At 46.2% G+C, this 17809-nt stretch overlaps 1 protein-coding gene across 4 annotated transcripts in view; it reads right to left on the reverse strand.

Moving 5' to 3' along the window:
- Window positions 1-17809, reverse strand: part of OSBPL6 (oxysterol binding protein like 6) — a 690319-nt gene that overhangs the window by 266335 nt on the left and 406175 nt on the right. For all 4 annotated transcript variants that reach the window (XM_085645216.1, XM_085645218.1, XM_085645217.1 and 1 more), the window contains one exon: window positions 5691-5856. In XM_085645216.1, the coding sequence (XP_085501342.1) occupies window positions 5691-5856 (166 nt within the window). The remainder of the gene's footprint in view (window positions 1-5690; window positions 5857-17809) is intronic.

Raw genomic sequence — 17809 nt, forward strand, 5'->3', positions numbered from 1 at the left:
GTAGACTATAAAGCACATTAACAGTGTATGCATGGTAACTTGGATTTTGTGCGCGTGTGTGTGCACCGTACTGAGTTGGGATGCAATATATGAATATTGCTCTAGTGGTTTGGGGTCTGGGTTGTATGTTCTGCTGTATGTTGTGGACCCATGTAAAGTGTGATATCATGGAATGGAATACTGTGACATAACTTACCTGCATCATCAGCAAGGGCAGTAGGTTGCTTCAGGTTAAGACTAACGCGGTCTGAATTTGTAGCACTGTATAATAATTTTCTTTAATACAGGTTTTGATAAGCATTTCTCCTGGGCAGCAAATAAATACACTTTTCCATGTGAGATTGAATTAGTCTCATCTACAAATAATGTGTCGAAATAGGAACCTCTTTAGAAAGGTGAGAAATTATGAATTCTTATTAGAAGACACGGTGTGGAAATGGATGAATAATTATTTGATAGCACTTTAGTGACTTATCTTAGAGGGGTGTGAAAAAGAGCTACTGCCTATTATGATCTTGTGCACTATATTTATTTAGCAATTAGAAGACAATGGATGTGGTATCTACGAAACAGCGAGTGGAATAATATCGAGAGACGGTGCCATGATACATCCAGGGTCTGACACACAAAATAACCAAAAATATACAACAAGCACTGCAAAGAGAGGCTCAAGATGATCACCTTCACCATGATTTTATCTCACTTGGCGTTGTTGAACCCTTTGGTTCCGGTTTCACTTTATAGTAACTAATCTGTAGCACATCATTTGATATTATCGTAAAGCAACAATATCTTCTCTATTTATCTGACATAGATCGGCTCATCAATATGCATAAAGCATATTATGGGTAGGTGCATCACTGGCACATCAGTAATAAATGGATGACTGAGGCTTCTATGAGACACAAGACCGCTGTTCTGCTATCAATTCTGAATGGGAAACCATTTGACCTATGTCCCTGTCACAATGCCTTTTTGGTGAATCTATATTGAAAGTTTTTTTTTTTTTAAAAGGGAAAACTTTTAGTAAGAGACTTAAAGTGAGAAATGTAATTGGGAAAATCCATGCTTTTAATGCAAATGCAAAAACTGAGAAACCACCATGGCCCTGATAATAATCATGGGGACATATAATTCGTTTTGGCGTAAACTTCTGTTTGTACCTGAAATAGCATTCCAAATCAGGCAGAATTTTCCCATAAGCTAACTGCTTATGACATGCTTTTCACTTATGTAACAGCTACACACCCCCTCCTATACGTTCATAAGAGTTTATGAGGTAAAATCTGACGAGAATCTTGCTAGGAAATAGCATACAATTCCAGGGTGCCAAGTCGGATCTGCATACAGTCTATATCAAACAACTCGCTCCAGAATGGAGGGTGCAAAAGAGCACCTGAGGTGATTTGACTTGGGGCTGGCAAGATTGGCTACTAAACCCAGGTCTGCTAGGCTTACATAAGAGACAGCAAATGAGAGTGTCTTTTGAAGTATGACTCTCACAATATAAGCACAAAGAACAGCTTGTGAAATCACCTTTTGAGTAAGAGCTGCACAAGATGGTTAGAACACAGCTTGCAAGGCAGCAATAATTCTGTGCCAAAACAGCCTCCTTTTGCTTTTCTATCTAGCCCTTAGAGCATTCCGATGCTGTTCAAACCTAGTCAAAAGGCTGTGGAGTGCTGTACATAGTCAAAGACAAGCATAAAATCACCGGACGAGAGGAAGCTGGGTTATTGATAGTTAATGCATTGTGATGTTGTTTTCTTCGAAAAGGCGAGTTTTCAGCTTTTTCCTAACCTGGCGCAGTGTGGGAACAAACTTGATGGACACGGGGATGTTGTTCAAGATACTGAGGGCACAGATGGAAAAGGCCTACTGTTTTTTCTTGTTTACACTTCTTAGTCTGCGGTCTTATGTTGTCCTGCCTGCAGGTGTGCCAGGTCGTGAAAGCTTTGTAAATTACGCACTGGTTTTGAAATTGGTGTGGGCCATCAAGGGGAGCCAAAGTACTTCCATCAGGATGCCCTGGACAGTGGTGGTTGGTAGCATATCACATCTCAGGGATGCAAAACACATAACAAATACACATAATATGCACACTAATATAAATATACACATTAAAAAATCACTTGCCTTACACTGCCATTTGATGTTTTGCAACATGTCCTCGTTGTTCTGCAGCACGTCCTCGAAGCGCAAAGTCTACATCCAATCAAGACGCTGTTCTCATGCAGTTAAGCAGCATGAGTGAAGTGTCTTGAATGGCTGGAGCAGACATGCTGTATGCTCCAAAAGGCACTGTAGCTCTGTGCCTGCTCTCCAACCCAGCTGTCCAAGACAGCCAGGTTGGAGAAGTTTGAATCGTGCATGTCGGTTTGGCCGTAGTAAATTAGCAGGCCAAACCAACATGTGCAAGGCAAATTCAAGTGGCCACTCCTCACTGCTGCCAATCATTGGTGACGCACTGGCCCCTTCCTGCCCTCACACTCTGATTGCTGACAGAGAGCAAAAAATAAAATGTTAATAAAATCCTTTTATTACCATTTTATTTTTAACACTTTCTGCACAGTAGTGTGGGGAGAGTGACGCTCCCACAGAGGAACCGCTGCTGTCCCTGGATGAGATATGCTTGTTTGGAATCTGGGAGGCCATGGAGTGGGGAACTACCACCTCCCAGATGCAAGAGTATGGGGTTTGCTTTAACAGCCCTACTGAAGTCACATTCTGGAAGAAATGGTTTCACTTTTTTTTTTAGAAGAGAGCTGGTACCAGGCCGTCTTTGTTTTGTTTGCATTGTGTTCGTTGAGGGTGAATAAAAATTGAGAAGAAGATTAAAAACCCTACCTGGCATCAGAAGCGGACAGTCTTGGCTCCCTCTATAAGATAGAGAGTACCCTAAGCCCCACTCCAGGGTCCCGAATTGAGGCACTACACCCAATGTTTACGGGTCTATAGATAGTGGATCCCCTCTGAACTAAACAGTGGACCACTGTGCAGTTTTGTAGCTTCATCTCACTTCTTAATCACAAAGTTTTTTGAGAAAAGCACTTCTACCTTAGGCCCTGATGGATGCTACAGACACCTCGTTTGAGGGAACATGGGCAGGAACATGTTGACTGTCTTGAGTGACACATTAATCCACTCCTGCAGTGTCCCTTGTTAATCCTGCCCAACTAAAGCTGAATGCATACCCTGTAGCCAGTTTTAGCTATCACATAACAACTTGGAGGCTCGGCTCACCTCACCACCCTATAGCTCATAGTTGGGCATCCACCTTATCTCTCGAAAACATTCACTGAGCTATCCCTCCTAAGTGGAAGGGCTGTAGCCCATACCGTGGCTAGGTTTCACAGTACAAGGAGGTTCCTAATGATGAACCATGTCACATCTGGTGGGTGAGGGAAACCATCCTTAAAAAGGAATAATCCTTTTCATTTGGGTTGCCCTATTTTTCCAGACCTGCTCCCTCTTTTTCTTGTCAAAGATGCAGGTGTTTATTTGTATGTGATATTGGGGAGCTAACACCTGCTGGTGTATAAATCTCCCATGGCCCTCTTTTGCTGTATTTCTTTAGATAGCACCATCCATACTGCCTATACTTCAGGAGGATTGAAATATACATTATTTTTGTTTCCTTCCACTGGAGGATTATTGCTAAATTATTTAATTGTATGGTTGCACACTGCGACAGAATATCTTGCTAAGGACAACAAACAGAGCTGGAATGGGTGTTTTATGTCAGCCCCCTTAAATCACTGGCTTTCTTGTGTTTATCATGCTTTGCCTTTGCTTGGATGCGCTGTCTATCAAGCCATGCCATTTCATGGATGGTAACATTGCCCCATTTGTGTTCCCAATAGATTTATGTTGATGGGACATCAAGGTATGTTATGTTATTTCAAAAGCCAACACCTTTGGTAGAAATGGTTTAACCCTAGCACACAAGTGGATGGTATGATATTATATTCAGTTTGGTGCTTCAACCCCAGGGTTGAACTGCCCTCCAACCACCTTAATCCCATATAGAATAATTGCAAGAAAGACAAGCACTCAGAATCCAATTCAGCCCTTAATTCACTTTTCAGATGTTCAAATAGACAAGATTCCAAAAGGCCAGGATACCGAGATGATGTTATCAATCATATGCAATCCAATAGGAAGACTTATTCTTCATACTTCTGTTAGAAAAGATGTCAGCCCAGCCAACGTGTTTCGTCCCCACATGGGGCTTCATCAGGGATCCATTACGAGCATTTGTTCATATGATGGGTCACCAACAGGCTTCTTCTCAATAATTCATGTTAGGAACTAAAATCTCTGTTTGTGTTGAAGTCAAACCTGTTGTTATGTTATGAAGACCTGGCTTTTTAACCTTTAGTATTTCTGCTGTTCTTTTTTTTCAGTTGTTCGCTGTATGGTGTTATGTTTTTTATTCTGAGCTGCCTCGATAAAGCGCCGGGATACTCCTTTGGAGTAGCCGTGCGCTATAAAAATAAATGTATAACATAACATAACATAACATGTATATTTGATAATCACCTGTGCGGGTATCCAGGCACTTTGCAGGAGGTTTAGACAGAGGTTTCGTCTGTGAGATTATTAAAAAATAACACTTTTGACAGACTGCAGATTCAACATGAGGAATAGCTTGGAATTAAGGGCCAGAGTGTGCTATTTGATGCATTCATTTTGCAGACATGGCAACATTTTAAATGCTGAATAATGTATTTTTTGTTTAGAAAGTGCGATATGTCTTCTTGCCTCAGCCTTTTATGAAGATTAAGCAAGTGTACTCAAATGTGGTTCAGAATCAGACAGCCTCCTCAAAGCTTTATTGCCTTTGTGCCCATGCCTGTAGTCTAACATGGGTAGTAGGGTAAAGGCATACTTTCAAGTGTTTGGGTCACACCCCACACAAATTAGGGAATGCCACTTTCAGATAGACTGGCACACAATTTACACCAGTGTGATCCATATTATAGAAAGGTCATACATAAGTACCTACTACCCCTTCTATAATATTAAAATGTGCTGGGAGTGCTGAAAGTAGGCATAAACACTGGTTGCACCCATATGCAGTTTGTGTAACAGAGCCCCAGGTAGGCAGGAGTTAGGAGGCTGTTTTCAGGGCTTTAGCAATGAATGCAGCCCCGAGGCCCAGTAACAGCATTTCTAAAAAGGCACGGTCATGATTTATTGTTATAAAGAAAGACCACTTCAGACACTAACATTTTGGAACATTTCATGTGCTTCCCTTCTATCGTATAGCTTTTAGCTTATCCAGTTTGAAAACTGTGCTGTAAACAAATCATTTGGTGGCAGTGTTTTTAATTGTTTCTTGAAGAGCACCCCCAAATCCTTCTGAAAAGAGTTAAACTTGCTCGGTGCAAAAGATGTTTCGAATAAAACCTTATCCAGAACTGCTTTTAACATACAGTTTAGCCTGGCTTTCGAAATGCCTCTGAACTCAAATGTTTTAAGTAGCATCTATTGCTGACAAACAATATTGTTTTTAATTTTGTTGAAAGTAAACATTTGGAAATCGCAGCTTGTTTATCAAGCCTTATGTTATGTTACATGCATTTGCAAAACTAATTTCTACAATTCGCATGGAAAGCGCCTTTTCTCCCATTCACTCGATCACAAGTTAAATAAAAAATAAATGCACTATTTGCATATCAGTGTACCTTTTTGAGCAGTAAGGCAAAACTCTTCTTGCAGCTTAGTGTAATCTGCAGCATATTCCATGTTATCCACAAAGGGGACCGGGGGAGGCTGAAACTCAATGTCCTCAGTAAGGTTGGGATTGGAGGAATGCAGCCGGACTGGGCACATTGATGCACTGATAGGCACCTAAATGGGACAAATGGCAACCAACTTTAGAACGCACTGAAATGGATGCTTAGTTTAAAACAACAAGATGGTATGCCAACATACTTCTAAGAAAGAAACAAACATCAGATGTTACACCTTACACTAGAACACTGTTAAATTCTAAAATCAATGAAAGAAAACTGAGGGGCATTTTGAAAAGGACTCAATAGCTGAGAGTGTCTATAGAGACGGAGGTGTAAGCTTATTGATAATTCAGCAGGTCCAGAGTGAGCACTGCTGGATGTCAAATCAAAAATGAATAAAGAACATTTCAGTGCCTGACACCAATCAATAAATAAGTGTTCCCTCTCAAGGCCTGAAGCCTGAACCCAACGACAACCGGCAAAGTTGTAAGTTAAAGACCCTAGGTTAAATTTATTAAGGCCCAGATTTACTGGCATTTTGGGTCACAGTTGCGTCATTTATTGGTGAAGCCACAACACAAAATGCTGGTTGAGAATGGATTTACAACGCCACGCAATGGCCGATTTGAGTGGTATTGTGTGGCACTGTAAAAAAAAAAAGCAACACTATGCAGCATCACGTAGAGGGTATATGGATGAAACATGGACATTCCCAGGGATCCACCAGTGTATTTTGATGCAAACCCATATTTACTAAATCTAGTAAACCAGGACTTGAACAAAAATGGCGCACCTATGCAAGAGAGGCATAACAAGGAGAGACATCTTCATGGGTGGGGGCGGTGCTCAAATGGGCTGCAGCCGAAGAGGATGCAGTGCGAGAGGAGAAAGCGAAAGGCATACGAAAAATCCCAATTTCCCTGGAATGGGCGCTTTTGTTACACCAATTCAAACAGTCCCAGGCTCCTGATGAATCGACCACGAACGCGACAACCCATGACGGCACACAGCTGTCCACTGTGCAGGCCCACACAACTGGAGATCCCCCCTGATGATTAACACCTTCCCTGGGGCTCGCTGGTCTTCCGCCCTCCCCACTAACCCGACCCACTCACCTATGCAGCGTGTCCGCCCGTGAACCCCCATCCTCCATAGTGAGATACGACTGCGCTCAGATACTAGAGGGACCATGTGTGCCCTAGACTGGCCGTACCACCTAAAGTCCCATGACGACCCCTAGTTTGATATCCCCCCCCCCTCCCTTACTTGGCAAACACCTGCTGTAGCACATACAGCATCCACAGGAACTCGAAGTAATTGTACAGGTCTTTACCGATACAAGCTGATTGGATGTACTTGTACCATGATACTGTGGGAAAATATATATCTGTAACAATTGTACTAATAAATGCCAATAAAAAGAATTTGAAAAAAAAAAAAACCAAGGAGAGACATCTTAATTTCTCCTTATTACTTCCTCTTTCCAGCTGTGTTACATTCTGCAGCACACATAGAAAGAGTAATATACCTCTGAGGATTGTTTTTGTGCAGGAAGGTATTCCTTCCCGCACATAAACAATCCTGAGCACAAGGCAGGCAGTGTTGTGATATGACCCAAAGGTGCCTGCGTTGGTGTTAGACAACCCCAAGTGCGCCAGCACAGGAAGAGAGCTGAACAACACCATATCTTTCCTTTTCCTGCAAGGCAGCACAACAGCTTGCCTTGCTGTTTTGCGTTACATCATCTTTTAGTAAATCTTCTCCTGCGTGTTTTTGTGATCACAAAGCCTACAGTGTGCTAAATGGCTGGTTTTGCAGGTGCAGAAACCCCACCCTCAATACACAGCTGGATTTGCCTTCAGCCTGTGGGTTCATTTGAGGGACAACAATGCTTTTCTTGACCTTCTTCGTGTGTGCCAAGGCTTGTTGATGCTCCTGCCGGACACCGACCCCTTAGCACTCGACATCCTTCGTGGGACAGCTCGTATCAGGCTCCTGGTCATCCTCGACGTCTCCTGGTCCCGGCAGCTGTAGAGTCAAGGTCTCCTTCTTCACACCTGAAGCGCCCGACATCGGTGGGCATTCGTCTACTGAGCCCATGCTCACTCCAGAGTGACCCAGACTCTGTCCCCTCTGCTTTCAGGTTTCATCCATCAAGAATCCACCTGCAGATTCCACTGGACACTTTTCTTCTTTCCAGCAGTGGCATTTCTTTGAAGACTCCCATTGAGAACGACTGCGGTTTCCGATGCCAATTCAGCCCTATTGCCCCGGCTGCCCTGGGGTAGGTAACTCTGGTACTTCGGTATCCACGAGCGGGGTGGCTCTCCAACCTTTTATGTTCCTAAGGGTTTCTTCGTAATCCACTGGGAAGGGTCCTTAAACTTTAAAATTGCAACCGCGACTCTTCCATTGAATTATACGTAGCACGCGGTAGAGTGCTCACACTGCACCCGTCCTCTGGGGGGTCCCTACTTACTCAACTTGGATGATTTCTTGGGGTCCCAGCAATTCTCTACTCTCTAGACACTTTTTTGACTCGAGTCGTGGTTCTTATACCACTATTTTAGTATATGGTTTGGTCTCCCCCGGGAGCCCACTGTGTATTAGTGCTACTTGCTATTGTTTCTGTGCTACAGTATTGTGTGCTTTGTGTTTATTTGCGTGTAGCAGATACTGTGAGGTATTTAAAGTGTTATATTAATAAATATTTATTCTTATAACTACTGTGTGGTTCTCTTTCATTTAACCAATACAATAAGGTTGCATTCTGGTAAAGCAAGCTGCTTAACATTCCTTCAAGACTAAGCCTGAAGGCTGCTCTCCACAGCTACCACTCGGATAGCTTTCTAAGGTTATCTTTTACCTCTTAAATCACCATAAGGGTTGTTTGGACTCGTACAAGGTGCCCTCTTTAACGAGTCGACATCATATACCAGGCCATTTTCTCACATTGGTGTGCAGTGGTTGGGATTCAAGCCTGCATTGTTTTACCAGATAAATCTTTGTACCGATTAACTAAAAAACACTAAGTACTAGGTACATATAATACTAGCTTAGAATAAGTAAGTTCTACTGAACTTAGGGTTGGGTAAGTCAAGGGTCTAGCACACCCTTTCTCCAACCTCAGAGAGTTAAGTTCCCTCTAGGTTAGGTAGGCGCAACACCTCACCACACTTGGTATGTCTTCTAAAAGAGATGCCAGTACCTTTTAGGTACAGTGAGCTTTCATTCCAATAATTGAAAGCCCTGTGTGCCTCTAGAAAGCTGGAGACAGGGAGAACTGCTAACACCCACCGCCTTATAGAGACCTTATTGCTTGATGACCCCAGGAAGACCCCTGGGTCAGATGAACAGGAGAAAGTGGGTGGGGCAGGGTCAGGAGGTGCCACCTTTTATAACCTAGACTCAAACTCTGGCCAGGAGGAACAAGATGGTTCCCACCTGAACAACTCAGATCTTCATGGAGCTGAACAAGAAGGCCAAGATGGCCCCCTCTTCACCCCTCCTGGAAGAGTGCAGAGTTTACCAAGGAGATCTAGATCACCCTCTGCAGAGTCACATGACTCAGGACAGTCTGTAGGGACCTCTGTATCTAGCAAGAGGGACAACTCTTATGACAGGGAGTACCAATTTCTGGAACTTGAGTAAGCTAATCTTAGGCTCAGGCAACAGCAATCGGCCCTGGATAAAGAGTCCCTAGAAGTCCAGAGAGCTAGAAATAAGTTGGGGCTAGAGTCACATGCTGGCAGCAACAGTGTCCCTAGAGTTAAGGAACATTATTTTGACAATAGGAACCTGAGCAAGATAATCCCTCCCTACCATGTTGGGGATGACATCTATAAATGGATACCTGCTTTGGACAAGGCCTGTAAAATTCAGAGGGTCCCTCAAGAGAAGTGGGCAACTATCTTGTGGCTCTCTTTTGCTGTCAAAGGTAGAGATAAGCTCATCACTGTTAGAGAAGAGGATGCTGGCAATTACTCAGTCCTTAAGAGTGCTCTCATTGATGGGTTTGGCTTAACCACTGAACAGTATAGGATTAAGTTGAGAGACGCCCATAAGGCACAGAATCAGGACTGGGTAGACTTTGTGGATAGTGCCATTAAGGCTCTGGAAGGCTGGTTGCTTGGCAGCAAAGTGAATGATTTCAAGGGATTGTACAATTTGATTATGAGGGAGCAGATCCTTAATAATTGCCAAAAACAGTTGTTGCATCAATACCTGATTGACTCTGATCTGACTCCTCCCCAAGGATTGGGAAAGAAGGCAGATAGGTGGGTCAGAACCAGGGTGAAGCAGAGAAACCAGAACCATGGTGCTACCAAAAGAAGCAAGATGCTTAAACTTCAGATAAGGGTGGGAACAAAGGTAAAGATGACAAGTCTTCATCAGGGCACCACAAACCTGCATCTGGGGGGAGTCACAGCCCAACAAAGGGAAAGGCAAAAAGAAACCTTGGTGTTTCTTATGTAAAGAAAAGATCCATTGGACAAAAGATGCCAATTGTCCAAAGGCCAAGGATTCACCTCCAACCACAAATGCCCCTAGGGCAACTGCTCCTTCTAGTACAGTTTCAAGTGGTTGGACAGGGAACAAGGGAATAGTAGAGTTAACCTTGGGCTCTGATGGGTTTCGGCATAGTCAATACTCTAGCTAAGGCTGCACTTGTCTGTGATGGTGGCATGGCTATTGCCACCTTATTTGTCAGTCCCAATAACCTGGGCAAATACAGGCAACAGCCTTTGATTAATGGTAAGGAGGCCATGGCATGCCGGGACACCGGTGCAAGTGTCACTATAGTGACAAAAGATCTGTGGACCCTGAACAAATCATACATGGTGAGATGTACCAAGTGACCAATGATGACAATGTCAGGACTGATCATTCCTTGGCAGTTGTTAATTTCAGCTGGGGAGGTTAACTGCCCCAAAGAAAGTTGTGGTTAGCTCAGACCTTCCAGTGGAATGCTTATTGGGCAATAATTTGGAAACTTCAGCAAGGGCTGAAGTGGAATTAAGGACTCATGCAGCAATGCTGGGCATCTCTGCAGATGTGTTCTCTGTGACCAGGTCACAGGCCAAACTGACGTCTACAGAACAGGCCCTGGATTCTGAAAAAATGGACCAGATGCTTTCCAAGAGAAGGAGCAGGAGGGGTAAGGTTGTGTCTTCCCCCAGGCTCAGAGAAAGGATCAATCTCTTGAGGGAGTTGATCTCAGTCCCTGTGAAGGAACTGTCCCAGATGAACTAAACCAGATCTGTTGACTGGGTGTGAGTGTTTGATTGGTTCTGATGCTCCGTCCATCACCACCCCCTTTTGTACCGCTTTGTTCGCCATACGTTGGCAGGGTATGCTCAGACGTGAGTCCCTTGCTCACTTTGCCACTGGATTCAAGCAAGCCTGGCTGAAGATGGCTGAAATGCCAGAAACCGGTCCTAGGAAGCTTGTTTCAGTTCCAGGGAAGACATGGCTTGGCAGTTCTGGCTGGACTGTTCCCATGAGGCACAGGGTCAGACTGATTTGCATATGGCCATGTCTGAACTGGGGTGGCAGAGTGGGCTAAAGAACGGTGATGGATCAAACCCAGATCTGTTGACTGGGTGTGAGTGTTTGATTAGTTCTGATGCTCCGTCCATCACCACCCCCTTTTGTACAGCTTTGTTCGCCATACGTTGGCAGGGTATGCTCAGACGTGAGTCCCTTGCTCACTTTGCCACTGGATCCAAGCAAGCCTGGCTGAAGACGGCTGAAATGCCAGAAACCGGTCCTAGGAAGCTTGTTTCCGGTCCAGGGAAGACATGGCTTGGCAGTTCGGGCTGGACTGATCCCATGAGGCACAGGGTCAGACTGATTTGCATATGGCCATGTCTGAACTGGGGTGGCAGAGTGGGCTAAAGAACGGTGATGGATTAAACCCAGATCTGTTGACTGGGTGTGAGTGTTTGATTGGTTCTGATGCTCCGTCCATCACCACCCCCTTTTGTACCGCTTTGTTCGCCATGCGTTGGCAGGGTATGCTCAGACGTGAGTCCCTCGCTCACTTTGCCACTGGATTCAAGCAAGCCTGGCTGAAGACGGCTGAAATGCCAGAAACAGGTCCAAGGAAGCTTGTTTCCGGTCCAGGGAAGACATGGCTTGGCAGTTCGGGCTGGACTGTTCCCATGAGGCACAGGGTCAGACTGATTTGCATATGGCCATGTCTGAACTGGGGTGGCAGAGTGGGCTAAAGAACGGTGATGGATCAAACCCAGATCTGTTGACTGGGTGTGAGTGTTTGATTGGTTCTGATGCTCCGTCCATCACCACCCCCTTTTGTACCGCTTTGTTCGCCATACGTTGGCAGGGTATGCTCAGACGTGAGTCCGTTGCTCACTTTGCCACTGGATTCAAGCAAGCCTGGCTGAAGACGGCTGAAATGCCAGAAACCGGTCCTAGGAAGCTTGTTTCCGGTCCAGGGAAGACATAGCTTGGCAGTTCGGGCTGGACTGTTCCCATGAGGCACAGGGTCAGACTGATTTGCATATGCCATGTCTGAACTGGGGTGGCAGAGTGGGCTAAAGAACGGTGATGGATCAAACCCAGATCTGTTGACTGGGTGTGAGTGTTTGATTGGTTCTGATGCTCCGTCCATCACCACCCCCTTTTGTACCGCTTTGTTCGCCATACGTTGGCAGGGTATGCTCAGACGTGAGTCCCTCGCTCACTTTGCCACTGGATTCAAGCACGCCTGGCTGAAGACGGCTGAAATGCCAGAAACCGGTCCTAGGAAGCTTGTTTCCGGTCCAGGGAAGACATGGCTTGGCAGTTCGGACTGGACTGTTCCCATGAGGCACAGGGTCAGACTGATTTGCATATGGCCATGTCTGAACTGGGGTGGCAGAGTGGGCTAAAGAACGGTGATGGATCAAACCCAGATCTGTTGACTGGGTGTGAGTGTTTGATTGGTTCTGATGCTCCATCCATCACCACCCCCTTTTGTACCGCCAGATGAACTGGAACCTGATCAGGTTGAGTTCTTGGGGACAGGGGGCCCTTCCAGGGCAGAACTGAACCAGGAGTAGCAAACCTGCCCCTCTTTTGAACCCCTCAGACGGCAAGCTGCTGCTGATGCTGCTGGGAGTATCAGTCGATCCCACAGGATCTATTGGGATGAGGGTCTCCTTTACTCAGAGGGTAGAGAACCCAAGCCTGGTGCCACCAGGAGGATTGTCACACCTCTGAAGTTTAGGGGCTTCCTACTCACCTTGGCACATGACATTCCCTTAGCAGGACACCTAGGCCAAAGTAAGACTTGGGACAGGCTTGTGCCTCACTTTCACTAGCCTCATATGTCAGAAGACACAAAGGAGTTTTGTCGCTCCTGTACCACCTGTTAAGCCAGTGGCCAGTCAGGTGGTACCACAAAGGACCCCTAATACCACTACCTGTGGTGGGGGTTTCCTTTGAGAGGGTTGGGATTGACATAATTGGTCCCATGAACCCTCCAACTTCATCTAGGCACAGTTATATTCTAGTGGTGGTGGACCATGCCACTAGGTATCTAGAGGCTATACCCCTTAGAACCACCAAAGCTCCTTTGGTGGCCAGGGCCCTCCTGGGAATTTTTTCAAGAGTGGGTTTCCCTAAGGAGGTCGTAACTTACAGAGGTACAAACTTCATGTCTAGTTACATCACTGCAATGTGGAAGGAGTGTGGAGTGAATTACAAATCCACCACACCCTATCACCCACAATGCAATTGATTGGTTTAAAGATTCAACAAAACCCTAAAGGACATGGTCATGGGCCTCCCAGAAAAGCTTAAGAGAAAATGGGATGTTCTGTTACCCTGCCTTCTCCTTGCCTACAGAGGTCCCAAAAAAGGGGGTTGACTACAGCCCTTTTGAACTTTTGTTTGGTCATCCAGTTAGGGGTCCCTTGTGTTTGGTGAAGGAGGGATGGGAGTTACCTCTCAAACCTCCCAAGCAAGACATAGTGGACTATGTACTTGGTCTCCGCTCCAGGATAGCTGAGTACATAAAGAAGGCAAGAAAAAACCTTGAGGCAAGTCAAGAATTGCAAAAAGCTTGGCATGACCAAAAGGCTGTACTGACTGTTTATCAGCCAGGATAGGAAGTATGGGTGTTGGAGCCTGTGGCCCCAGTACCTCTCTAAGACAAGTGGAGTGGGCCTCATACTATTCTTGAGCAGAAGGGAGAGGTCACCTACTTGGTGGACCTTGGAACTCTCAGGAGCCCCCATAGGGTGCTCCATGTACACAGGCTCAAACCCTATGTGGACAGGGCAGACATGGGCTTGCTCATGGCTACTGATGAGGGACAGAAGGAAGAGAGTGACCCACTCCCTGATCCCCTCTCACAGAACCCTGATGATGGCTCAGTTGATGGTGTAGCCTTGGCAGGCAGCCTCACTGAGCAACAGCAGATTGATTGCAGGAAGGTCCTCAATCAATACAGGCACAAGTTTTCTTTGAATCCTACTCAGACCACCTGGTGTACACATTAAGTGGACAAAGATGAGAGTCTACCAGTTAAAAATAAGATTTACAGGCAGCCTGACCATTTCAGAGATTGCATCAGGACTGAGGTCCATAAGATGCTGGAATTTGGAGTGATTGAACCCTCAGATAGCCCCTGGGCTTGTCCAGTGGTCCTGGTACCCAAACCTCATACCCAGGGTGGTAAAAGAGAAATGGGGTTTTGTGTGGACTACAGGGGGCTCAATGCAGTCACTAGGACTGATGCTCACCCTATTCCTAGGCAGATGAACTCATTGACACTTTGGCCAAGTTCCTGATCACATTTGACCTTACTGCTGGATATTGGAAAATCATACTAGCTGAGGATGCCAAACGAAAAACAGGATTCTCAACCCCTAGTGGACATTATCAATTTATTATGATGCCCTTTGGTTCGAAGAATGCACCTGCCACATTCCTAAGGTTGGTGAACAAAGAATGTTTTGGAGGCTCTGCAGAAAGCAGGTCTCACTATCAAGGCCACCAAGTGCCAGATAGGGCAGAGTAAGGTTGTGTACCTGGGCCACCTTGTGGGTGGAGGCCAGGTTCAATCATTGCAGAGCAAAATCCATACCATCATGGACTGGGTTGCTCCCACTACCCAGACTCAGGTCAGAGCTTTCTTGGGCCAGACTGGGTACTACAGAAGATTTGTAAAAGGATATGGGTCTATAGTGACTCCCTTGAATGATCTAAAATAAAAAAAGAATGCCCAGGAAAGTTTAGTGGAGAGTTAGCTATCAGAAGGCATTTGATGATCTCAAGCAGGCCCTGTGCACTGCTCCCATTCTGCAAAGTCCTGACTATTTCAAACAATTCATTGTATAAAGAGACACATCTGAGTTGGGGGTGGGAGTTGTGTTGTTGCAACTTAATGCAGAGGGTCAGGATCAACCAGTAGCTTTTATTAGCAGAAGGTTGACCTCCAGAGAGAAACGTTGGTTAGCTATTGAGAGGGAAGCCTTTACTGTGGTTTGGGCTCTGAAGAAGCTAAGGCCATACTTGTTTGGCACTAACTTTACTGTCCAGACAGACCATAAGCCCCTAGAGTGAAAACCCCAAACTTTTGAGGTGGTACATTTCCCTACAGAGGATGAACTATACAGTGGAACATAGACCTGGGAGTAACCATGCCAATGCAGATGGACTCTCCACATATTTCCACTTAGAAAAGGAAGACTCAACTGGGCAAGGTTAGTCTCATCGCCTTACGTTTGGGGGGGGGTTGTGTAGGAAAGTACGATCTGCTTCTTATGGTTACCCCGACTTTTTGCTTGATGTTACACTGTTTTTGACTAGTCTGACTGGGATCCTGCTAATCAGGACCCCAGTCTATCTGCTTTCCCCCGAAAATGTAATTACATGTACTTAGGTACATTCCAGATTGGATACTGGGGTACCCTTATAAGTCCCTAGTCAATGGTACACATGTACCCAGGGCATAGGTACCCCAGAGGCCTCCCATGGGCTGTAGCAGATATTATGCCACCCATGGGAGGCCATGCAAAATGGAACTAAAGGTCTGCCATTGAAGCCTGTGTAGATGGTGCATGCACCACTTACTTTAGATATAGGTTACTATATCTATAGGTCACTACACATAAACCTATAAGTAACCCCATCGCAGGACTTAACAATCCGGAAGGAATATAGGTAGAGGTGCACTATATGCTCATGTAAAATGCTATCTTGAAAACGGTTGCAACAAACCATGTCGTGTTTAGTATCAAACACCTTGGAATCATACCTCCACACCGGTAACCGGTGTGGAGGTATGATTCCACCCTTCTGATGCAAGCTTCGTGGGTCCTCAGGCCTTCCTGGTACCAGCCTTCTCGACCTGGATAGCACAAAATGGTTGCTGCCGACCAGAGACACATTTCTGCCCTTCTGCTGCTGAGCCAAGCTCGAGCAGAGGAAGGCAGCACAATAGGCATACTGTCAAAGGGAGGTGTGACCACCTCCCAGACAGGATTTAGTGTAGAGGAGCTGGGTGGGTGCACTTCCAAAGTGCCTGAAAGTCTGCACGAGGGGCACATTCGGTGTCCCTGTGCATAGTCCAGTTCAAACCAGTCCTGGGAGCCGATGGCTCCTGCTCTGGCGCAAAACTGGACAAAGGACATAAGAGTAACCTCCCCCCTGCCCTGATCCCTGGGAGGGTCCCCTGAATCGGTTCAACCCTCTCGCGTGGGTACAAAAGAGCTTACCAGGCTGTAGGACCCTAGACTCAACGTGGACAAGATACCGAACAAGAAACCACTTCGATGGTCTAGACACGCTGGACTTCGACTGGGCCCGACTTCATTTCCCTCTCCATCCAAAGCATCATCTGTGCCTGTGCACCATACAGGTTCCATGCAGGACCTGTTGAGCATCAAGAACAACTGAAGTATCACCCTTGGGGTGAAGGAGTCACTCCCCTGCATTTGCAGGCACTGCAACACAACTGACTGGTCTGCTGATCCTGAGCTCCTGCAGACTCCGAAGGCTCCATCAACACAGGAGGTGGGTTCCTACATTCCTTGAGATTGAGCTGCCCTCTCACCAATTTTGATACCAGTATCCCTCGTGGGGACAGCATAACCCGAAACCCTGTGCTCCGGGTACTTTTGCAAGTGCATATGCTTGTTGGTGTTCCACAACTTCGTGCATTGGGCTGTCAATAGCTCCAACCTCTGCGCACATTTCTTACAAAGAACTTTGGCCTCCTCGCATTCTGTGGCCTGCAAGCTGGTACTTTGTGAAACTGCGAGAGGTCCCCTCGCAACTCCTGTGCCTTCGGCCTGTGGGTCCATTTGAGGGACAACACTGCTTTCTTGGGCTTCCCTGGTTGCTCTAGGCCTGCCCTGACTCCCCTTGTTGTGGTGAGTCCCCTGGTCCTTGCTGGGCCAGACTATAACCTTTCTTGACATTCTTCGTAGGTGCCAAGGCTTGGTGATGCTCCCGCCGGACACCGACCCCTCAGCATTTGACACCCTTCGTGGGACAGCTCATATCTAGCTCCTTGTCGTCCTCGACGACTCCCGGTCCCGGCAGCTGTAGAGTCAAGGTTTCCTTCTTCACACCTGAAGCACCCGACATCGGTGGGCATTCGTCTACCGAGCACCTGGTCACTCCTGAGTGACCTAGACTCTGCGGATTCCACCGGACACTTTTCTCATTTCCAGCAGTGGCATTTCTTTGAAGACTCCCATTGAGAACGACGGCGGTTTCCGACGCCACTTCAGCCCTATGCACCCGGCTTCCCTGGGATAGGTAACTCTGGTACTTTGGTATCCACGGGTGGGGTGGCTCTCCAACCTTCTATGTTCCAAAGGGCTTCCTCGTAATCCACTGGGAAGAGTCCTTAAACTTTACAATTGCAACTGCGACTCTCCCATTGAATTGTACGTATCACACGGTCGTGTTCTCACACTGCACCGGTCCCCTGTGGGGTCCCTACTTACTCAACTTGGGTGGTTCCTTGGGGTGCCAGCGATTCTCTACTTTCGAGACACTGTCTTGACTCACGTTGTGGTTCTTATACCACTATTTTAGTATATGGTTTG

Source organism: Triturus cristatus, chromosome 3_1 (assembly GCF_964204655.1).
Source record: "Triturus cristatus chromosome 3_1, aTriCri1.1, whole genome shotgun sequence".
NCBI classification, from domain to species: domain Eukaryota; kingdom Metazoa; phylum Chordata; class Amphibia; order Caudata; family Salamandridae; genus Triturus; species Triturus cristatus.